At 43.3% G+C, this 23,538-nt stretch overlaps 3 protein-coding genes across 4 annotated transcripts; 2 read left to right on the top strand and 1 right to left on the bottom strand.

Moving 5' to 3' along the window:
* Nucleotides 1–1,504: 1,504 nt before the first annotated feature.
* On the bottom strand, nt 1,505–4,535 carry ogg1 (8-oxoguanine DNA glycosylase). Its single transcript, XM_070839505.1, has 7 exons — nt 4,030–4,535; nt 3,508–3,878; nt 3,243–3,422; nt 2,460–2,638; nt 2,212–2,359; nt 2,043–2,092; nt 1,505–1,949 (listed from the first exon to the last, which is right to left on the bottom strand). Exons 1-7 carry the CDS (start codon nt 4,137–4,139, stop codon nt 1,749–1,751), a joined length of 1,239 nt encoding a protein of 412 aa, XP_070695606.1. The 5' UTR covers nt 4,140–4,535; the 3' UTR covers nt 1,505–1,748.
* A 221-nt stretch (nt 4,536–4,756) lies between these two features.
* qars1 (glutaminyl-tRNA synthetase 1) lies at nt 4,757–12,276 on the top strand. The gene is made up of 22 exons (XM_070839958.1): nt 4,757–4,946; nt 5,324–5,474; nt 6,001–6,110; nt 6,202–6,277; nt 6,376–6,440; nt 7,238–7,291; nt 7,639–7,759; nt 7,870–7,955; nt 8,052–8,138; nt 8,364–8,463; nt 8,569–8,647; nt 8,728–8,967; nt 9,058–9,150; nt 9,272–9,409; nt 10,059–10,146; nt 10,253–10,399; nt 10,486–10,587; nt 10,702–10,794; nt 10,966–11,093; nt 11,182–11,248; nt 11,353–11,478; nt 11,657–12,276. Exons 1-22 carry the CDS (start codon nt 4,836–4,838, stop codon nt 11,705–11,707), a joined length of 2,313 nt encoding a protein of 770 aa, XP_070696059.1. The 5' UTR covers nt 4,757–4,835; the 3' UTR covers nt 11,708–12,276.
* A 913-nt stretch (nt 12,277–13,189) lies between these two features.
* LOC139210245 (transcriptional regulator QRICH1-like) lies at nt 13,190–22,951 on the top strand. Of its 2 annotated transcripts, XR_011585240.1 has the most exons (13): nt 13,190–13,386; nt 14,093–14,395; nt 14,490–14,585; nt 14,675–14,815; nt 14,912–15,688; nt 15,780–15,957; nt 16,249–16,403; nt 16,536–16,650; nt 17,186–17,294; nt 18,452–18,600; nt 18,703–18,793; nt 21,542–21,795; nt 22,491–22,951. XR_011585240.1 is itself a non-coding variant. In XM_070840256.1 (12 exons), exons 2-12 carry the CDS (start codon nt 14,141–14,143, stop codon nt 21,726–21,728), a joined length of 2,253 nt encoding a protein of 750 aa, XP_070696357.1. In that variant the 5' UTR covers nt 13,190–13,386; nt 14,093–14,140; the 3' UTR covers nt 21,729–22,951. The 2 variants fall into 2 exon arrangements, 1 of the variants encoding a protein (XP_070696357.1); XM_070840256.1 differs by having other exon boundaries at nt 21,542–22,951.
* Nucleotides 22,952–23,538: the final 587 nt, after the last annotated feature.

The raw sequence follows: 23,538 nt of genomic DNA, 5'->3' as shown, positions 1-23,538 counted from the left end.
ACAATTTCATGATATCTATTGATATAAAATCATATGCTGTGATGCAGGATTTTCTGTATATCACACACACCAAGGACACCTCATTACACACACTCTGAGACTCGTCAGTAGCTCCTCACCATCTCTCAACCTCTCACACTGACACTCACAGACAAACATATTAAATCTTGCTGCTGCACATCTGGATGTAGACAGAGGCCACTCTCTTTTGTTGGAGCGCCAAACGTGGCGCCCCCTGGTGCCTGCGGGAAGCAAAGAAGCCCTCTTAGAGAGAGACAACACGATGAAATGCCCTTTCAACCGAACAGCTCCCTAGGGCCCAACACAAGCTGAGACCCATCTCTTACATAACGCACACGCCACTGTTGTGTCGTTCTTGTCTTTGTGTGTCAACTTGCATGTGCACATGGCTTTTTCCTTAAAATTCATGACCCCACCTCCAGCACACTGTCACCTTTCCCCCTGTCTTTTTAAAAACTAATATATATTTCCCTCTTCTCTCAGCTCTATTTTTACTGTGCTTTTCTTCTTCACTGTGACTGTGCCCTGAAGCTGGGCCCCAGCTTCTGTCCAGCTCAACTGGAGTGGGGATGAAAGCTGACTCACATTTCTATTAACATGCATGGCTGCGCACACAACCACAAATAAACAACTTCTATGGATGCAAGACATGCACACAGAATTCAGAGGCAACCACTGCATGCATGATGCACCGACTCACACACGGCAACATGCCAGAAAATATGCCTTTAAACAAAGAGCAGTAAAGAGCTTTGATAACCATGGATGCTGTTGCCACATTTTAGAATTTCTCTCTATATATTTTCAACTACATTAACATTGCCTGTGACATGGCTATTGCCATAAAGGGATAATAATAGTTCAGAGACACGTCCAAGTTGTCACCAGAGGCAGTCACACTGACCTGACGAAAGTGACAGCAGATAACTGCAGTCCCTGCTATAAAAAGACCAGCTGACACAGTCAACGAATGCCTATAGATAAACATACAGACACCGGGGCACTTTAGTGCCACCCAGCCAAACAGCTTTTTATGATCCAACAGACAGACAGACTATTTTGATGCAAGGAATGCATGAAAGAAACACAACACACCATTTTGGTGTCCTATGACCTTTTCAGACATGCATACAGATGCCATGACGTTCTGGTGGGCTACATGGTGTAACAGGAGCCAGCGGGCTTGACATTAAGTATCCACCCAAGGAAACAGTGAAATTTGTTGTCAAATTTTTAAAAAAAAACAGACTGGCTTAAGCAAATGGCCTACTGGGTGATTTTATCTTGCAGGGCAATATCTTCCAAGTTATACTGCCACCTAGGGGCCTCTTGTGGTTTAGCAGAAATGAGACACTATGACAGTGATCGTTTTAGTGGGCTTGATGACTGCGCTCATATGGACATTTTCTCTAAAAATACATACACAACAGAATAGCATGTAAGTTATTTTTTTTTTATTGGAAAAATAAACATCAGTGCCCTGCTTTTGTACTCTAGTGGTGAACTAGAAGTAGACAATGGAGAGATCACAGTAAACAATATAAAGACATGTAAACAAAAACAGTAATTTGTTTTATATCATGTTCCTGACAAATAAATCTTTTATATATTTCATTGAAACAGCTTTTTAAGGGTAGCTTTTTTGAAAGTATGAGAAAAATGTGGTGTTGTAATGTGATGTGAATTCTGATGTAAGAGGTGTGTATTTACCTCATACCACTCTCACTCTAGACAGACACCTTTGCTTTCTTGCGACATGCTGACTTGGTTTTTATGTCCTTCACAGTTCCATTTTCCTCTGTCTTAATTTTGGTTTTCTTGCATGCCACCCCAGTATCTTCTTCACCATTTTCCTCTTTCCGAGGCTGCTTCACATGTGGTATTTCTTTCAGCTTTTGGAACTTCTTGAGGTCAGCACAGAACAGCACCTAAAACAGACGAAGACACCCTGTGGTTGTAGCAGACACACTGTAAGAGACACGGCAGAAACTCATGGACAGATACTGAATGCCAACACTCACCGACTGTGCCCAACCAGCATAAGGACCCCACAGTTTTCTGAAAAAATCCCCTGTGCAGACATATTACATTGGACATTATGTTAACAATCAAAGAGAACCAATATTCTGTGTTCACAATCAGTGTAAAACTGCGACCACCATACTACTCGTGAGGTGCATAAACACTAACCAATATCTCGATGAAGTTTATCTGTGATGCTCTTTTGTCTGTTGGCTGAAGCATAGTTGTAATCACGTTTAGCAATCTGCCACACGTGTGTGTCTACGGGCACGGCCTCTGCCTTATCCAGGGACATCAGACATACACAGTTTGCCACCTGCACATGGAGACGCATAGTCTTGATTACAAGTTACTGTTCAATGTTTGCTTCATTTCAAGAAAATATAAGAGGCTAAAGGGTTATTTTCCTGCCCTACCTTGGTGCCCACACCAGGGAGAGTCCGCAGAGCCTCACGGGCCTGCAGATACGGCAGACTGCGCAGACTTTCAAGCCACTGGGGCCCATGGGTGTCCAAAATCTGCTTCGCACTCTGCTGAAGGAAACGAGCCCTGTATCCAAAACCGAGATCCCTCAGACATGCCTCTACGCTGTTGTCTGACAATTACAATGTAGAAAACAACATAATTATGACGACAATTTGAAGGCTGCCTGAAAATTCAATAAATTCACATTCACTAACCCTTAGATTGGCCTATGTGAACATGACTCAATTTGGTTCTTTATCCTGTGGCTTAAATATATGTTTTTTTGCATAGGTAAATGTCACAATTTCTCTCACAGGAGTTGCATGAAATAGTTAGGGAGTTAAAAGCAGAAATAAACACAAGAGACAGGAGTAGGAGCAGGATCTTATGATTCTACTTTTATATAACAAATGCTGGGTAGTAGTCAGACTAATGAGAAATGTGGGTTTGCACCTCTGAACCATCAATGACAAGCAATGGTTTTAAAGACATTTCTCCCTATTCTGCAAAATGACTTAAGTTTGAAATATTGTTGCATTGACCAGGATAGAAATAAAGGCTTCCTGGTTGGATTTTCTGCCACTGAACCAAAAGCAAAAGTGAGGATGCAAATATCATTAAGGGCCCAAGAGACCCAGAGTCCTGACACAGTTTTAAACCCTGGACCGCTGATACTTGTGTTTTAGAAACATCATAAACAAGGGGTGGAGGCCTGTGGAGATGGAATAAAGCACCTGCAAGCGCAGACAGGGAAGGAAAGTTGTAATAAGAGGTTTGGTCCAGTTGGCACAGTGGGGCGCCCAGAGCCTGACACAGCCTCTCCACCATGCCCTGGATACGAGAGATGTGGTTGTTGGAGGTGCAAATTAAGGAAAACAGGCATTCAGTGGGGTCCTGGCGCAGCATCCGCACACCTAAGGAGCCCAAACAATATATTTAAGACGCATTTCATAAAATAGATACTACTATGTTACAATAAGTGGTATAATGCACACACACCTGTGAATATATCTGCAATTCGCTTGAAGTGAGGGTCTGCTGCTCCCCAGTCCCTGTACAGATCCTCAAGCTTCACATTCAGCTGGAGGTAATCTCTCAGCATCTCTTCTTCCTCCTCAGTGTCCTGCAACAAAGTCACAGCCACCGGCTCCTCCTCTTCTTCCTCCTCCTTCAAAGCTCCTTTGAGTCTCCTCTCTGAGGTGTTTTCCATCTGGACACAAACACTGGGTCTCCTCTTCCTGTCACTTCCCTCCCCCTGCCTGTCATGGTTTTTGTAAACATGGTACCAAAGAGTGTCATCTGTCTGAGTTAGAGTCCAAACTCGTCCTCCCATTACTCCAGTCCAGTGGCCGCCTGCACTTTCTCTCCAGCTGTGGGTTGGGATGTGTTAGTACAAAGACAGATAAGGAGGCAGGATCTGAACTGCATTAGGTCTGTGCTGCAGCTCTTGATCTTGATCATGATGCCGACAGACTACATAAATAGACACTTAACATATGTACAGCAGTCTGACTAACTTACCGGAATGATTGTCCACAGGCAAGAGTGAGATCCAGGCGCATCTCTGACTTTGCACAGGCCAGAGATCTCCACATTTTTGCCCCCGATGACAGAACTGCGTGTTTGACCATTGTGGTTTTGACGCTAACTTACTTGCGTTACCCTGCTCACTCTTTTAATGTTAAATCATGCGTATACTGCCCTACTAGTGTATCATAAAACTCATCGCAATGTGGTCCTCTGTATGTGGTACCATGAAACAAACCCTAAGACATTAATGCAAAGGGATTTTACGGTGAGCTATAACTTCAGTGTACAGTTCCTGTTTACAGCAGCCGATGTGACGTTAAATAACTTTCGCGGAGTTGTTTTAAGCCAGCATATGGATGGCCAACAAAGACCTTACACCGCGTTGAAAAGCTGAGCATATTTGAGAGGCAAACTTTTCGGGAAGTGCAAAGTTTAGGTAATTGTAAGATATGGTGTTATCTAATATAAATAAGAAGCGAGTTTGGCCATAACTGCATGTAAATGATAATCCAAAATGACCGAAAGTTAATCTGATGCAACATTACACAGATTCCGGTGTCCCCTTCCTTACCGATGTCAACATAACTGCTGATTGGCTACCTCGCTCATAGTAGGCGGTGACTTCTATCAAGCTCATTTCTGATTGGTTAATGCCGTCAGAGTTTGCGGTTTCCTATTGGTAGTTTTTTTTTTTCCTTTTAGGTGTACAGGAAGTTGACCCCCTCTTCCCTCCCTGACACGACAAGTTGTGTGCGGTGTGGTGTGGCTCCGACCAGGCTGGTGAATACGGTGGCACAATGGCGGATACTTTGGCACTTTTCACTTCCATTGGACTCAGTGAGCAGAAAGGGAAAGAAACGCTGAAAAATGAAGCGCTGAGTTCTGTCCTGAAAGAAGCCATTATTCAGGTACGATCCAGTGTGTGTGTGAGAGCTCAACTTCCCGGAGGGACAGCTGTTTTTTAGCTCACTTATAACCACACTTTTTCCTCACAGGTGCTCTAACTACGTAACCACACTTGCAACCACACTTTTTCCTCACAGGTGCTCTAACTACGGGTTCAGGTTCACCTACGTGTGGATATGTTTCTCATAACTTCTGAGTAGTTGTTGTGACAGGGTCTCTGTACTTTCATTTTCACATCTCTTCCGGAGCAATATGAGGAAAATAGTAGCACTGTTTTTTGTTTTTTTTTTAGCTAAAACAAAGTCCATCAGCTCTTCACATACATACGTTTTGAAGGAGAGAAATATTAATTCTGGTCAATGCTCTTTGGTCTCAATAGGCTCAGCATGTCCGTGGGGCAGCAGGAGTGGACAAAGCCATGGGTACATTGCTGTACAGTGTGGCATCTCGCCTTAAAGACACCAAACGCCTGGCATTCCTGTCGGACAGTATAGCTCAGTGCAAAATCTGCACAGAGCTACAGCTGGCAGGTAATTTCTTACTTCATTGGCATGTTTAGTCCTGACTGATTGTAGCGATGAGTTACCAATACCGAGTGATCATAAAACATCTAAAGACATCCATCAATTCAATGATCTTTTCTAATCGGTAATATTCCAGGTTCATCCCCAATCAACAAGAAAACAATTTTTAGGAGTTCATTGCATTATTCGCATACCCACTCCTCCTCACAAAATATAGCTCCTTGCATCCCCAAATTCTGTCAGGACTAAAGTTTTAAATAATTTATTTTGACACTATATGCAATTGAATATGGAGCAGTGTGGGAAACGCAGCGTTTGACGAATATAAAATACACAGATAAAATGTCCCGATACCACCTTTAATGCAAATTCTGAAGGAGGCCGGGGAGGTGGAGGGAGTTTAAGTTAAGAAGCATTAAGAGTAAAGGAGGGAGTGTGGCAGCCTGATTATATGACCTGCCTAGATGAGTGAGATGGGGTTTGTGTATATGAATGACCGGAGACACAATTTTTCCTCCCTCTCTTTTTGCAGCTGCACTGGAATTTGTGAAGAGCCATCCTCAGGACCCAATCAACCAGAAGGAGTTTGAGGAAGCATGTGGCGTGGGCGTGGTCATAACCCCAGAGCAGATTGAAGATGCGGTAAGAGCACGAGCCCGCATGGCCCAGATGTTTGTGTTTAGTGCGAGTTTACTGGGCGTGTTGTGTTGAGTGACGGTGGAATGTTGTACAGGTGGAGATGGTGATCAAGAAGCACAAGGAGCAGCTGTTAAATGAGCGGTACCACTTCAACATGGGACTGCTAATGGGTATGAACTCACACTTTCACATTAGTGAAAGCTTTTTGAAACCTTTAACGCTTAACAAACAGACAGAATTTCTCACCGAGCTTTTGTGTCTGTTCCAGGAGAGGCACGCTCTGCCCTAAAATGGGCTGATGGGAAGGTCATCAAAAATGAGGTGGACATGCAGGTGTGTTTTAACCAAATGTATATTGATATATTGTTAAAGGTAGTATGCCTGTCATTGTGGATGAATATTTGCATATACACTACTCACAAAAAGTTAGGGATATTCGGCTTTCAGGTGAAATTTCAGGATGACCCCAAAATGCATTCTAAACTTTCCAGGTGAACTTAATGTGACCTTCTCTAAACTTTTGAATGCACATGTCCAACTGTTCAGTGTTTCAGTACTTTTTGCACAAGTTGCTGTTCTCTAACAAGAAGCTTAACAGCAAAATTCACAACAGGTTTGATCCATGAATCGACCAATACATTTCCTGCTTCAGTTAGAATTGGTATTTAAACAGTCCTCCTCATCATGCTGTTCACATTCTGACATCATGAGACCAAGACGACACCTAACAATTGATCAGCAGCACCTCAACACTGGAGGCTTCAAACAGGAAGTCCTCAGACGGAAGTTTTCACTGAGCTTAGAGGATCACAGAGTGTCATCAGGAGGTTGTAACAGTGATACAGCGAGACTGGAAGAGTCACAGAAAGGAGAGGAGTGGACGTCCTTTGGCCACATCCCAATTTATTGAGACACAGAAAATTTTTTGTTGTGGTATACCCACCACTGTTGTTAGCTTTTCTTTCAATAAATTGTTTAAGATGAATAAAATTACCATTGCATGCTTCTACTTAAATGCCCTACTTTCATGATATAATATCATTATCCATATATTTCACCAGAAAGTCGAATACCCTAACTTTTTGTGAGTAGTGTATATATTGTCAGTAACTCTGGCTTTGTTCTTCAAGGTCCTGCACCTCTTAGGACCCAAGACAGAGGCTGACCTGGAGAAGAAATCTAAGGTAACACACATGAAATTATGAAACGAATAGTTCAACATTTTGGGAGATTTCTGTGTGTATTAAACAAGATGTAATGTGTTGATTGGTGAGCTTTAGAGGTGCTGGTGAGCGGATTTTGTTACCTTTTGTCAGAGCCAGGTTAGCTGTTTCCCCCTGTTTCCTGTCTTTATGCAAAGCTAAGTGAACAGGCTGCTGGTTATAGCTTCATATTTACAACACAGCTGTGAGAGAGGTGTCAATCTTCTCAAAATAGCCAGTAACCTTATTGAACTAAATGTCTAACCATTCCTTTAATCTCTGCACTCTGAATGGTTTCATCTGTGGTTAATATCGAATTACTTTTGCAGCCCCAGAAAGCTAAAGTCACAGAGAATGAGGCCAAGGCAAGGAAAGAGGCGGTGATGGCTGGGGAGGGAAAGTCGCTAATGGAGCAGCTCAGAGGAGAGGCACTGAAGTTCCATAAACCAGGTGAGAAGGAAGCACCTGAACAATTAGATGCAGCTTTGTCTATCGGGAGCAGTTTAAAGGATTTACTCACCAACCATGTTGTTCTTTCATCCTTGTCTTCCATCGCACAGGAGAGAACTATAAGACAGATGGCTACGTGGTCACACCGAACACAATGAACTTGCTGAAAAAGCACCTGGAGATCACTGGTGGACAGGTACAGACTTCATAGTGACATTTTGACCTGTGGAGATGAACATGAAAATTATCATTTAAATTTATTTTTTTCCTTTCCATTTATGAATTCCTTTAGATACGCACTCGGTTTCCTCCTGAGCCCAATGGTATCCTTCACATTGGACACGCCAAAGCTATCAACTTCAATTTTGGTTTTGCAAAGGTACGGGCTGTTCTCCCCTCTATCACCACCACATAGGCTGTTTAATCCTCTCTGGTGCAGCTGCTTTCTTAAAACCGTGTCTCTTGTCTCAGCCTGTATTTTTGATTCTCCCCTTTCTAGTTTTTTACAGTGTTCTTATTGTAATTCAGATGTACCTGGTTGCTATGGCAATTTAATTTCCCTTCGGGGATTAATAAAGTCATCTATCTATCTATCTTCCTGTAGGCAAACAATGGAATTTGTTTCCTGAGGTACGACGACACAAATCCGGAGAAAGAAGAGGAAAAATACTTCACTGCTATCAAGGACATGGTGGAGTGGCTCGGTGAGTTTGACTGTCGATTTAGGTCCTTTTGATCTGATGAAAGCTTTGCTGAGTACGTTCATGTTCACGAAGGTAGTTTCTCATCAGTATTACTGTATTACACAGGTTACAAACCTTACACTGTCACGCATGCATCAGACAACTTTCAGCAACTCTACGACCTCGCTGTGGAGCTCATTCGCAGGTGAGCGTAGAAACTATTGCGTTGATAGACGTGCACAAGCCAGTAGATGGTTTTTAACTCTCGTCTTCGTCTTCGTTCAGAGGTCATGCGTATGTGTGCCACCAGAAGGGGGAGGAACTGAAGGGCCATAACGTTCCTCCATCACCCTGGAGAGACCGACCGATAGAGGAGTCCCTGGTACTGTTTGATAGGATGAAGAAGGGCCTGTTTTCTGAGGGAGAGGTTACGCTCAGGATGAAGATGGTTATGGAGGATGGGAAGATGGACCCTGTGGCTTACCGAATCAAATACACGGCGCATCATCGGACAGGAGATGAATGGCATGGAAACCTTAAATGTTGAATTTAAATACAGTATCTTTCTCAGAGCAAGCTACGTTCCACTGACACGTTTCTTCTGTTGCTCTGCAGGTGCATCTACCCCACTTATGACTACACCCACTGTCTGTGTGACTCTATTGAAAACATCACACACTCGCTCTGTACCAAAGAGTTTCAGGCCAGGTATGCATGAATTCCTTGGCGACCTGTTGTGGTCACGCTGTATCATGGTCTGTTTCGGAGGTATACAAATTTATTGTTAATGCTAGCTGCCTTTGTTTGTTCCCTTTTGTTTATATGACAGGCGCTCGTCATATTTCTGGCTGTGTAACGCCCTGGACGTGTACTGCCCTGTTCAGTGGGAATATGGGCGCTTGAACCTCACCTACACCGTTGTGTCCAAGAGGAAAATCATCAAACTGGTAGAGACTGGCGTTGTCAGGTAAAACAGCATGTCTTTTTTGCCTTTTGTTGCCAGTGTGTCAATTTTTCATATTAACTGTTAAATTATATTACATTACATTACCAAACTGTCAATAATGGGCTGTTAAAATACTAAATGGATGGAAAGCATTTGATCAATGCAGTGTGATATACAGATTCTAAATTTGAATCTTGCATGTTGGTCTCATGACACCTTTTTGTAAAAAAGTCACAACAGCAATCTCACGAGGTATCACTTGGCAACATTTACGCAGCACTTCCTCACGAGCATGAGTCTGAATTTAACAGTTTGCCGTCTTCAGAGCTTAGAGGAAAAAGCATTCCTCATTTTCATAATTTTCATATTTCCAAGGCAAAGAGATGAAAAATGAATAAACCATTTACCACAACCACACCACTACCACAAGCATGTGGCTCTTCCTGTATTGTCAGGATAAAGCTTTAAGTAGCATTTACATGAAAGTGTCTGACAAAAAGACATCACTTTAACAGCTTCATGAACTCAGCAATTTACAAAGTTACAAATTCAGTGTCTTAAAAAGGGGCTTAAGACCTGCAATAGCTGAAGCATTTTCACCACAAGCTCTCGTGTGCTGTCTTCGTAGAATCAGTTCTGTAACTTTAGACATCTTTTTTATGAAACACAGAGACTGGGATGATCCCCGACTCTTCACTCTGACTGCACTGAGGAGAAGAGGTTTCCCACCAGAGGCCATTAACAACTTTTGTGCACGGGTATGCAGAATGGATGGAAGGGTGAATGATGAATGGATGAACTAGTGATTACATGCGTGAGGACGGTGCTGTTGTGTAATAACTGATATGTTACATCTGCTGGCAGGTCGGAGTCACAGTTTCTCAGACAACGACTGAGCCCCACCTTCTGGAGTCGTGCGTGAGGGACGTACTGAACGACACGGCACCCAGAGCCATGGCTGTGTTGGAGCCACTCAAAGTCACCATAACTAACCTCCCCGAGAGCTCAAAGGTTTGTACGTGACTGTAATAACCTGCATATTCTTTCTTTTACTTGACATTTAACACCCTTCCTGCTGTCGTCCTCTTTCCTTTCAGTCAGATGTACGGATACCGGACTTTCCTGCCAATGAGGCGAAGGGCAGCCACACGGTTCCATTTACACGCACAATCTTCATTGAGCAAAGTGACTTCAGAGAGGTTAGAAAGAAAAGGCCCAAAATAAGCACCCTCACAGTATAGGTAGCAGATTTTCTTTGTGCAATTTTATGGAATGTGGACAGAAAGTGATGATGGACTCCTCTCCTTTTGCAGGTAATGGAGAAGGGCTACAAGCGTCTGACCCCAGAACAGCCTGTAGGCCTAAGGCATGCTGGGTATGTCATCTCCGTCCAGAAGGTCATCAAGGTAAGCAGCAGTCCACATAGTTAAAAATCAAATGTCCTCTCATCTAATGCTTTATCGCCACTAACCTCTGTCACTGTCCTTACACTCACCATCCTTCTAGTGAACTCCCATTTTATGTCCCATGTGGTCCACATCCACACGTGTCCCTCTGACTCCCACTTTGTTTCTCAGGATGCTCAGGGTAAAGTGGTGGAGCTGGAGGTGAACTGTTGCAGTTCTGACACTGCAGAAAAACCAAAGGCCTTCATCCACTGGGTCAGCCAGCCGTTGGTGTGCGAAGTGCGTCTTTACGATAGACTGTAAGTCACAAAAATCACTCGCTGCCGCTCACAGCCAGTACTCCGTGTAGAAACCTCACTTAACCAAAACCTCTCACCGTCCCTGTAGATTCCTGCACAAACATCCAGAGGATCCGTCTGAAGTGCCCAATGGCTTCCTGAGTGACATCAATCCTGTAAGTACCTCTGCACTCCTGTGGCAGAAGGCCTGTTTGGATCAACTCGGATGTTTGATTGGCTTTAGTGATTGTTTAATATATTTGTTCCTTCTGTCATGTAGAATTCCCTGCAGATAATCAGCAGTGCCTTAGTGGATAGCTCAGTCAAAGGAGCAAAATCTTTCGACAAATTCCAGTTTGAGAGAGTTGGCTACTTCTCCCTGGATCCCGACACCACCGCAGATAAGGTACAGTAAGACGAAGCAACTTAGTGTTTTATATTACCTCTTTATATATACGTATATAATTACTATATTATATATTGACTATATATTACTACATTTGAGATTATACATATGGTAATCTACTCATGTTGGCGCATGCATGATGTGAGCATGTGTAACTGTAATCTTTCTTTTACTGCAGCTCATCTTCAACAGAACAGTCACCCTCAAAGAAGACCCGGGAAAGATCTGATTGACGGAGATCAAGCTACACTTCCTGCTTCCCATGAGCCCACAGATGCATGACAGAATTGTTTGCATCACTTAATGTGTAATACCAGCGAGGGCGCAGACAACTTAGGCTGACATGAAATCAGATTCTTTAATATATACATTTTGGAGTTCTGGAGTTCTCTTGGGTGTGTCTCACTGAAATTTGAAATTTTATTTTTCCATTGTCAACTGTGCATTCTTCATAAGAGACAGACTGTGTCAGAGTCCTGTTGATTCTTTTTCTATATCAGCTGAAATCACATTTACTTAGGGTTTCCTCTTTGTCAGATATATGCAACTTTGATCATTCTTCAGCAACGACCTCCTGTACAGTGTGTTCATTTAATATTGGCTCTACGCTGGTGTTACATAGCAGATGCTCTCAAATGCCATACATTACTTTCTTACAAAGGTGGTGTGCCACTGCCAAAACATCATGTTTTGTAGGGGGTTTTCTTTTTTTGGAGACTAACATGGGTGCATGTGTGTCCTTTTGACAGGAGACACAAATAAATAATACTCAAAAAACCTGCAAGGTCTCCGTGTTGATTACATGACGTTTTTTAAGCTGATGTCAATATTCTCCTTCCTATCATATTTTACTTTGAAATTCAAATGTTTGACTGAGTATGTGATGATACTTTGATTTTATGATAATTACTGGTGCCTTCACACAATACTCAGTCTAGGGTTGTGAAACAATAATTGGTAACTATATATATATCTCACTACATGTAGACTATTCTTTCACTGTAATGTAACCTTTAAATCTAAGAGCACAAGATTACGCGAGCCATATCGTGTTATTAAAAAAACAATCATGGCAGGAAACATTTAAGTCAATGTATTTAACAACATTGGTGTCTGTGGCTGATTTAGCAGTTGTGTTATGCAACATAATCTGCAAATATTGACAGGATAATAATATTGGACCAACACTGGTATTGTCCGATACTGTTATCAGTAAAAAAGGGTGGTGTGCATTGGTGCATAAGCCAGAATTTTGAATGTAAAAGAAAAGTTTGTGATAGAAATGTAACATTTCCTCCAGTTTTCCCAATAAGCAATTCAACGTTAGAGTGAATACTCCTGCAGATATTTGCTCCAAACACAGAATGGAAAATGCAGACCACGCTGAAGTGTAATGCGTGGGAATTAACCCTCAACTGCCCAGAGCCCCCTGAGCACCACCCAAATATTCAGCGCATCTGTTTGGGACCACCTTAAAAGATTGAGAAGCCAGTGAACCACTAGGAGCGTCTGTCTGGTATAACTGGGTTTTAAGGTGGACTGACATCTAGATGATCCGGTCGGCCTCTTTGCCTGCGTGTGTCGCCTTTAACAGACTACCCTACTAGCGTTGGTTATCGCGATATCCTGTAGTGGAAATACCGCGAGAGCACGGCGGAGTTACAAATCGCTTGCCTATTGGTCTGAGGAAACTGTTGTAAGATGGCGCCCAGCGAAATATGAGTGGTACAGAAAAAGAAAAAAACTACAGCCAGTCATCCAACGAAAATCACGAAAAATAAAGAATAAACCTGCCGCAGAGAGACATTGGTAGCTCCTTCTGCCCTGCTCGTTGGAAGAGGAGCGCCGTTTCGAGGATAGAGAAGCGGTAGTGGGCGGCTCGAGCCTCGGCCCGGTTGAGGAAGAGAGGTAGCTAACCCGCCTGCTAAAGTTAGCCTGCTAGCTTTGAAGACACCACAGAAATGCAGTCGGTACAATGTTACCGACAAGAGAGTCACCCCACTTTCCATTGCTTTTTTTCGTGTATTGTCTGTAACGTAGCTATTGCACTGCTGTTATTACTCTCGGTTGTACTCTTACCCTTCGCCAAACACAGCTGTCGCTGGATTTATTTGCAAACAACACGCGGATAGTTAGCCGTGTACCTGGCTAACCTAGCTTGTTGTGTAATCAGCTGTTAGGTGCACTGTTGCAGACCCGTCGCACCGTGCACATAATCCTAATTTAGTTGCATTTAGCAAGTTAATTGCAGTCCCCCTCGCTGCATTGAATACTGCATTGGATTTGGAAAGTGGCCGCGCTTTTGTCCCTGCTCGCACACAGTCAGCTAAGATTAACCCTTTCGTATTACCATCCGTCTGTGTTGTCAATGGACAGTGATCTGTAGGTCAGTTTGTAAACACTCTAAATGTCAGCTGCTTTATTTCCTCTCTGTATTAGTAATTTAATAAAAAAATTTAATCGGTATCTTTTTGCTGTTCTAATGCGTTTGAGGTGTCATCACGGTGTTGTTGCAATGCGATTCATGGTCAGTCTTTGTTTATACGAATAAGGAATGTATCTGAGCCTGCAGGTAATTTGGAAATAATCCTAAATGCATTTTGCCACTCCTCAGATCCAACCCCCACCACCACCCCCATTGAAGAAGACACTGTCAGCAGCAATGAATAACTCCCTGGATGGCACAGGCTCCTATGAGGAGCTTGTGAGGCAGAAAGCTCGGAGCATCCCTCAACATCGCATGAAGGAGTTCTTGGAGTCCTTGGCCAGCAAAGGTCCAGATGCCCTACAGGAGTTCACTCAGCAAACTGGAGATACTACAACCACCACCACAACTATGGTCTACCAACAAGAGGCTAACTGCATCTACACAGACAGCACAGAGGTGGCAGGGTCATTGTTGGAACTGGCTTGTCCTGTAAGTCCGCATACTGAGTGGTCACGTAGCAATCTGTTAAAGAGCTCTGTCCTTTTAAGTGAAGCTGTCTGACAGACAGTATCTTCTGATGCAGGTGCAGGTGCAGGTCCAGCCACAGCAGCAACAGATACAGGAGTCCACATCTCAACAGCAGGTTGTACAACAGAATACAGAGCAACAGATAGTGCAGGTTTGTCATACCTTTGTGTTGTTTTAATCAATCAAACACGTAACATTTAATCCTTGGTCCGCTAAATTTCTCCATATCTCTATTTTCAGGTGCAGATCCAGGGCCAGCATCAAGGTCAGATGCTGGGTCAGGTCCTCCAAGTGCCCTCTGGCTCTCATCAGCAAGTTCAAGGCGTGACTACTGCACAGCTGATTCAGCCTGGGGAGCTCACAGAGGAGCAGCACCAACAGGTACACACATGCACAACATCATGGCAGAACTGCAAGTTTTGTCACCAGCAAAAGGTTGATTTTAGTTACCAGTTATCTCCCTCCTGTGTGTTTTAGCTGCAAGCCCAGCTGGTGGCAGCTGTTGCAGGAGGGCAGCAGATCCAAATCCAAACAGTGGGGGCCCTCTCTCCCACCCAGCAGCAGGACAATGTTGAGCGAAGGATACTGGGAACCACCGTTGCCACATCCCAGGGAGCAGGTGTCCTCCAGCCAGCCAAGAAGCGCAAGGTTGACATGCCCATCACTGTGTCCTATGCCCTGCCTGGCCAACAAGTTGCCACAGTCTTGGCTATCCCTCAGGGACAGGGCCAGCAGCAAAGTTACGTGTCTCTGCGGCCAGACCTCCTAACTGTGGACAGCTCCCACCTTTACAGTGCTACAGGCACTATCACCAGTCCCACTGGGGAGACCTGGACTATCCCCGTCTATTCTGCTCCTGCTGGAACCGGAGGCCGTGAGCAGGTCACGCACATTGCCATCCCCCAGGAGGCCTATGGGACAGTGCAGGTTGCGGGTGCAAACACTACAACTATGACCACAATGCCAACACAAGTGACTGTTGAAAATGACAAGTTGAAAATCCCTGCCAGCCAAAGTCAGACAGCACAGGCTGTTTCCAGCATAACAAGCTCTGGAGGAATGGGAGGCCAAGAAGAAGTGGTGCACACACTGGCTGCAAACACACTGTTTCCTGCCCAGCTGATGAATGGAAACCTCCACATCCCAGTGGCAGTACAGGGCTACTCCAACACTACACAGTCTCTTATCTGGGATCCACAGCAGCAGGTGCTGCACACACAGGGGCTGTCAGGGCAGGACGCACAACAGCTGCAGGTAATAACACAGATCTGTGTTGGTCTTTTATCATGGCCCATAGATGTGTATTTCTAGATTGCACAAGGTAACAGTGTTTGTATCTGTGCAGGGTCAGACAGTGGTGGCGGAGGTAGACGGCCAAGGCCAGCAGCAGGTGCAGGTGCAGGAGCTGCTGCTGCCTGCCACTCTGAAGCCAGAGGAGGGGCTGGACGTGTGGCGGCTTTGGGCTCAGCGGAAAAACGCAGAGTTGGATAAATCGGACAAGAATAAACTGGCCCCAATTGGCCGTAAGTGCTTATACACAGTGTTTATTATAGTGTTAAAGCAGTATTTTGTTACTGTATTCAGTGTTTCCCCTACCATTATATTAGGGGGGTGCCCCGGCCCCCCGCCCCCCTTGAAGGTCAAGTTAATTTTGTTGTCATTTAAGGTCAAGGGTCCAAGTACATAAAAGAACCCCCCCCCCCCCCCCCCCCCAAAAAAAAAAGCTGTAAACCTAGGGGAAACACTGGTATTGCCATGATGTCTTGTCTGTTTTCATCTGCCAACCCCCTAACTTGTGTGTTTGTGTGTTGTAGGACGCCAGGTGCTGCGTTTCCAAGAGGACTTGGTGTCATGTGCAGTAGCTGAGCTCTCTATGGGTCTCTCTTTGATGACAACAGAGGCTCGGGGGCTGGAGGGAGAGTCTTATGAGGCTGATGTTCTCTACTATGTATTTCTGTGCATACAAAAAGTAAGTTCACTGTGCTCACAAACACACACACACTCTCCACTCAACATCCATTCCATCTCTTCTCATACTAAGATTTGATGTGGAAACATTGTTTGACCACATCTTTCTCTCTCTGATGGTTTCCCCCTGCAGTACCTGTTTGATAACGGTCGTGTGGATGACGTTTTCTCAGACCAATACTACACTCGCTTCGCTCACAGTCTGCACCAGATCCTGGAGCCTTGGAGACCATCTGTTCATCCGCTAGGTGTGTACAAAACTTATCGACCAAACTCAGTGTGGACATACAATGCATGTTCTTCAGCAGTCAAATTAATTTTCGATCAACTGGTTCTGTCCCAGATACAGTGCCTGATGGTGAATACACAAACCCACAGAGTTAGGAAGTGTTACAATTCAAAGTTTCTGCCCCATCTCAGTCCCATCTGATATTTATATTAAGTTTAGCCCAACACAAGCTATTATTAAGCTAAACTCAAACAAGAGATCTTTATTTCTGTATTTATAAATATTACTGTAAGAAGGTTTCACCAGTTTGGCAGTGAAAGCAGGTTTTAGTCTTGAGCTTTGAATTTTGGTGATGAAGCTAGCAATTGTATAGATTTGGTTTATAAGCATCTTGTCTTTAGATAACCCTGAACTCGTACTAGAATATTTGATAGCAGTTGTCATTACTCAAACATTACAGACCAATTGATGACGTTTTTCCTTGAAACTAATAAATTGTGTTGCCCACCCAAACCGCCAGGTCTTCATAATCTGCTCTTGACCTCCTCTAACAGGTTATGTTATCCCCAGTCATGTGACAGAGGAGATGCTGTGGGAATGTAAACAGCTGGGAGCTCATTCTCCTTCAACGCTGCTCACAACTCTAATGTTCTTCAACACCAAGTGAGTGCACTGTTTTCCCCTCATGCAGCATTTACGCCGTCGTCACACATGAAGGGTCTTTCTACACTGCTTGATTGACTTGCAGATATCTATCTATTTAACGTGCATATATATACACACACACACATGCCGTACTGTGCAATGGTCTTAGGAATTTACAAAATGCGAAATGAGCGTGGGCTTAGTGTACAGAAGAAAAATTCAAATCAATATTTGGTGTGACCACCCTTTGCCTTCAAAACAGCATCAGTTCTTCTTGGTACACTTGCACACAGTTTTGGGGGGAACTCAGCAGGCAGGTTGTTCCAAACATCTTGGATCCATCACGTCCTCCTTTTTCTTCTTTACACTGAAGATGGTTCCTAATGACATTGGCTGTATGTTTGGAGTCGTTGTCCTGCTGCAAAATATATAGCATTGCATGATTAATAAGTATCCGACTGTATTTCTCAGCATTGAGGCCACATTGATCCTGGCCAAATCCCCAACTCCATTTGCAGAAATGCATCCACAAACCTGAACAGCACATCTTGAAACCCCAGTGTGCTTTGAAATCTTTGCCTGGGAGAAACTGTGCTGATGCAGTATAACTACCTTGTGTCTTTTTGCTGTGCTCAGTCTTGCCATGATGACCTGTGACCTTCCACAACCTCACCCTGGTAGCAGTTTGGCTGTTCCTCACCCAGTTTAAGCCTCCTACACAGCTGTCTCTGTTTTAGTTAATGACTGTGTGTCAACCTACATATGAAACTGATGATCATTAACACCTGTTTGCTATAATTGGTTAATCATACACCTGACTATGATCCTACAAAACCCCTGACCTTATGCAAGTGTACCTAGAAGAATTTATGCTATTTTGAAGGCGAAGGGTGGTCACACCGAATATTGATTTGAATTAGATTTTTCTTCTGTTCGCTCACTTTGCATTTTCTAAATCAATAAAAATAAACAATTCAATTTTATATTTTTTGAAAGCATTCTTACTTAACAGCATTTCTTCACACCTGCACATAAGAGCAAATCTTTAATCAAAACACAGATGATTTTCAGCCTGCTTAGGAGACTGTTCTTGTTGTGTATTTCCCCTATATTGTTAAAAATCATCACACGCTGACCAAATCAGTTAATGTGTTTACTGTATATCTTGTTAACAGGTATTTCCACCTGAGAACAGTGGATCAGCATCTAAAAGTGGCATTTTCTAAGGTGCTGAGACACACAAGGAAGAGTCCCAACAACCCCAAAGACAAGAGCACCAGCATCCGATACCTTAAGTCAACAGAGAGGTTCATAGGACAGAAAGGTAACGGCAGACACCAACTGGATTTGCGCTTTGGTGTCTTGGGAAAGCCTTTTGTTATAATGATTGGTACATCATTTTAAACTGTCTATATCTCTTGTACAGTCACAGATGACATGTACTCAGAGCAGCTGGAGGACCCGGAGAACCCACTGCGATGCCCCATCAAGCTCTACGACTTCTACCTCTTCAAATGGTAAATATAAAACTACGGGAACGATGAGGGTTATCTGTAACTGTAATTAATCAGGAAACATGTTTTTATGCTTTTATGTAATGAAACATTAATTCAGTATTTCAACATTTATGAAACGCTTTAAAAAGAAACACTGTTTACCATGCAGTGCTTTTCACTCAGGCCAGGGTTGAGAGTTTCTCTTTTGAGGTGCTGCTGCCACCTTTTTTAAATAAAACTCTGTTTTATAGTATTGACATGCGATGTGGAGTACACGTCGCACTCACTGTTCAAGTGATTAAACGTGTGAGAACACTGTTGCTTGGCAACTGACAAAAACATGGATGCAGCAAAATAACTTCCTTTAATCTCCTCTTAAAAACCATGAATGTTTTTGATGTTTTCTGCCTCTTAACATTTCGCCCAGGAATAAAGGCAACTAACCTCTTTGGCTTTTGCTGTTTATAAAAATGTCAGCGTCCTTCACAACTTGTGAAGAGGGAGCAAAACACTGCTTAAAAATCAAAAATGCCTCAACGTGAATGATTGATTATTTGAAATTGGTTTGCAGTGTGGGCCCAAAATTGAGCCTGATCATATTTAACATATTTAGTTCACACGTGGCACCCAGCACCAGTGATACATGGTGTTTAGAAGGAAAACAATACTGCACTAAACAGTGCAGGATGCTACACAGCACCAATCTGCAGTTCTTATAGAAGAATTGGCTCATACAGTGCATCTGGAAAGTATTCATACAGCTTCACTTTTTCCAGATTTTGTTATGTTACAGCCTTATTCCAAAATGTATTCAATTCTTTTTTTCCCTCAAAATTCTACACACAATACCCCATAATTACAAAGTCTAGAAAATTTTGCAAATGTATTAAAAATAAAACACTCAAATATCACATGTACATAAATATTCACACCCTTTGCTATGAAACTCAAAATTGAGCTCAGGTGCATCCTGTTCCCACTGATCATCCACCAGTGGTAAATTCAATTGATTTGGAAAGGCACACACAGTGCATGTAAGAGCACAAACCAAGCCTTGAAGTCAAAGGAATTGTCTGTAGACCTCAGAGACAGGATTGTATCGAGGCACAGATCTGGGGAAGGGTACAGAAAAAGTTCTGCAGCATTGAAGGTCCCAAAGAGCACAGTGGTCTCCATCATTCGTAAATGGAAGAAGTTTGGAACCACCAAAATGAGCAATCGGGGGAGAAGTACCTTGAGCAGGGAGGTGACCAAGAACCTGATGGTCACTCTGACAGAGCTCCAGTGTTCCTCTGTGGAGATGGGACAGCCATCTCTGCTGTACTCCACCTATCAGGCCTTTATGGCCAGACGGAAGCCACTCCTCAGTACAAAGCACATGCCAACAGGCACCTAAAGGACTCTCAGACCATGAGAAACAAAATTCTCTGGTCTGATGAAACCAAGATTGAACTCTTTGGCCTGAATGCCAAGCGTCATGTCTGGAGGAAACGAGGCACCGCTCATCACCTGGCCAATACCATCCCTACAGTGAAGCATGGTGGTGGCAGCATCATGCTGTGGGGATGCTTTTCAGCAGCAGAAACTATGAGACTAGTCCGGATCGAGGGAAAGATGAATGCAGCAAAGTACAGAGAGGTCCTTGACGAAAACCTGCTCCAGAGTGTTCTGGACCTCAGTTTGGGGCGAAGTTTCACCTTCCAACAGGACAACGACCCTAAGCGCACAGCGAAGATGACAAAGGAGTGGCTTCAGGACAAGTCTGTGAATGTCCTTGAGTGGCCCAGCCAGAGCCTGGACTTGAACATCTCTGGAAAGACCTGAAAATAGCTGTGCAACGACACTCCTCATCCAACCTCATTGAGCTTGAGAGGATGTGCAAAGAAGAATGGGAGAAACTCCCCAAATCCAGGTCTGCCAAGCTTGTAGCATCATACCCAAGAAGACTGGAGGCTGTAATCGCTGCCAAAGGTGCTTCAACAAAGTATTGAGTAAAGGGTGTGAATACTTATGTACATGTGATATTTGATTTTTAATAAATTTGCTAAATATTCTAAAAAAACATTTTTCACTTTGTCATTATGGGGTATTGTGTGTAGAATTTTGAGGGAAAAAAAGAATTTAATCCATTTTGGAATAAGGCTGTAACATAAAGTGAAGCAGTATGAATACTTTCCAGATGCGCTGTAAACTTGGTAAACACAACTGAAAAGATTATTAACTTCCTGGGTGTCCATTTAGCTCTGGGCATCAGTCATTTCATGTATTTTATTCAACAACTTAAATATAATGCGGCATAAAGGAGACTGCAATGATGAGTATGAGTATTAGAAAAAATCAGAATTGACTGACAAATCAATTTAACCAAATTTCATACATTTCTTTTCGGTGAATACCCGACATTCACTAGTTCCTCCTGCTCCATTTTGACGATTTTTCTCTTTTCTCTGTTTTGCATTATTGTGAAGTGAGTATCTTTTGGGTAGCTACACAAACGCACAATTGAAAATCATAATGATAATTGTTAGTTGGAGTCCTAATGTCAACAGGATGGAAAAAAAGCAATGGTCAAAAATTACAAGAAAGAGAGCCAAACTATAAAAACGTAATTTTCCATATTTCCGACATTAAATAGCTAGAAATATGGTATAAAAGTACGCTTTTTCACTAATAACCTACTTTAGTTGCAGAATAAAAGAGAACTCCGTTTAAAAAAAAAGGTGTCATCCTGAAAGTGTGCTCATGCTGTGCTCTCTGTTTCTCCGTCAGTCCACAGAGCGCTAAAGGTCGCAATGACACCTTCTACCTGACCCCTGAGCCCGTGGTGGCTCCAAACAGCCCCATCTGGTACTCGACTCAAGCAATCCCAAAAGAACAGCTGGAGCAGATGCTCGCCCGCATCCTCGTCATTCGCGAAATCCAGGAAGCCATCAACATGTCGGAGAGCGTGCACTAGTTGGACCGGAGGAGAACAATGAATGGACTAGACTCTTCCTCTTTCTCTTCACCCAGCCTTTTGATTGGTCATTATCAGTAGTTTTCTATTCTCTCACACCCTGTTGTGGTCTGTAAGGGTGGCATGTATATGTTTATATTCATTCATGTGTCAGCATATCTTACACACACACACGGACTGTACATACACATACAACCAATACAGATAGGAATTTGTCTTATGGAGGCAATCTCAACCTGCCTTTTTTTTTTTTCTTCCTCTTTTTGGCCAAAGGACGTAGTGTCTGATGTTTTTATTGGACCTGAACTCTAATTTAAATGTTATTTTAACTGTTGGTTCACCTAACCAATAGTCTGAAACAACTGTTAATTTTCTCTCCCGTTTTGTTATAATCTGTAATATATGTCATATATATTTTCACTGGGGTTGGCCTGCGCTATGCTGCTTTTCATAGACATCCCTCTTCGTCGCTCCACTTTCCCTCGTCTGCCTTGGTCACAGTTAAGACTCACGGTGAATACCTCAGTTGTATTAAGACTGCATCGAGTAGCCGAACACAGGCTAAAGGCTCCGGTTCATATTGTGTGAATTCTCCCTCTTTCACTGCATTTCACTTTTGTCTGTCTTGAGTTGCTACGCGGACACGCCGAACTCTGGAGATGACTTGCTTGTTAGTGAATGCTGCCTGGGCTGTAGCGCCCCCTGTTGGATTAGCGCAGCAGCATTGAATCACATCAAGACATGGACTTTTTTTTTTTGCAGTACAGTGTTGCCACTCGACCTGCAGCCACTAGCACTTGCCACATGGCGGAGACGTGGCAGAGGAAGGGCGGGGGATGCTGACTGCTGCTGGATCCTCCTTTCTCTCTCCTGTTCACCGCCAACCCCAAATCTCACCGGAAGAGGGATCTGTTGTATCATACATGTTTATTACGTGACAGATGAAAGACTCTAAAAGAAGTGGGTTAGCCCTTAATGTTCTATAATGTATAATACTCATAGCTCCTTCATGTACTGTAATGGGTTTCAGTCATCTAAGGAGAATGGCAGTGCCTGTGTGTTTTTGAAACATGACCTTTTTTGTACAGCCACTAAACCATGTGTCTGCCTTTCTAGCAAATCTGCTATCAATTCTGCACATGAATCCTTAAGTACTGATGTGTGATATAAAATGATGCACAATCATTTTTTTTTTTTTTTCAAAAAACTTAAATAAAAGTCATCTCCCAACATCACCTCATCAGTAATGGAGGAAAAGGTTACAGAAACAGTGACTTGTCCAAACATATTTAGTAGATGCACACGGTACACATTCTGGGTCAACATGAGTGTTTTCTGTCAGAAGTGACCAGACGCCTTCAGTATTTAACTGTGTGCGAAACTAGCAGCGTCATCATTGTTCACATGCATCTGATGGTAAGTAATTGGTAGTAGAGGAACAGGTTCAGCCTGAATGGGAGCTTTTTTACTTTTCCATCTGGTAACAATATGAAGTGCTGTGCTTGTAGTTTCTTTACCAGCACTTATTTGCATGTTTTCAGGCCAGTTTCCTGCCTGCAGGGGTTGTCACCACACAGCGTGACGCCTTGAGTATCCCTGCAGTCTTTCTCCTTCCTTCTCGAGTGCTACAGGAGGGCACTTTTTGTCTCCCTTGTTTAGTATCAGCTTTGCAGTATGTGAGTTCAGGAGGGATGTGAGCCTGGATTGAACAGTGACGAGGAAGGCAGTAATCTCCTCAGTAGGTTCCCAGGGTTTAAAATCTGCTGCACTGTGCTCTGTGGTTGGTCTGACAGAGGTGTCTGTTGATGAT

The sequence above is a fragment of the Pempheris klunzingeri genome, chromosome 11 (assembly GCF_042242105.1).
Source record: "Pempheris klunzingeri isolate RE-2024b chromosome 11, fPemKlu1.hap1, whole genome shotgun sequence".
Taxonomy (NCBI): Eukaryota; Metazoa; Chordata; class Actinopteri; order Acropomatiformes; family Pempheridae; genus Pempheris; species Pempheris klunzingeri.
Note: the sequence above shows the minus strand (reverse complement) of the source record. Positions and strands in the feature narration are given on the sequence as shown.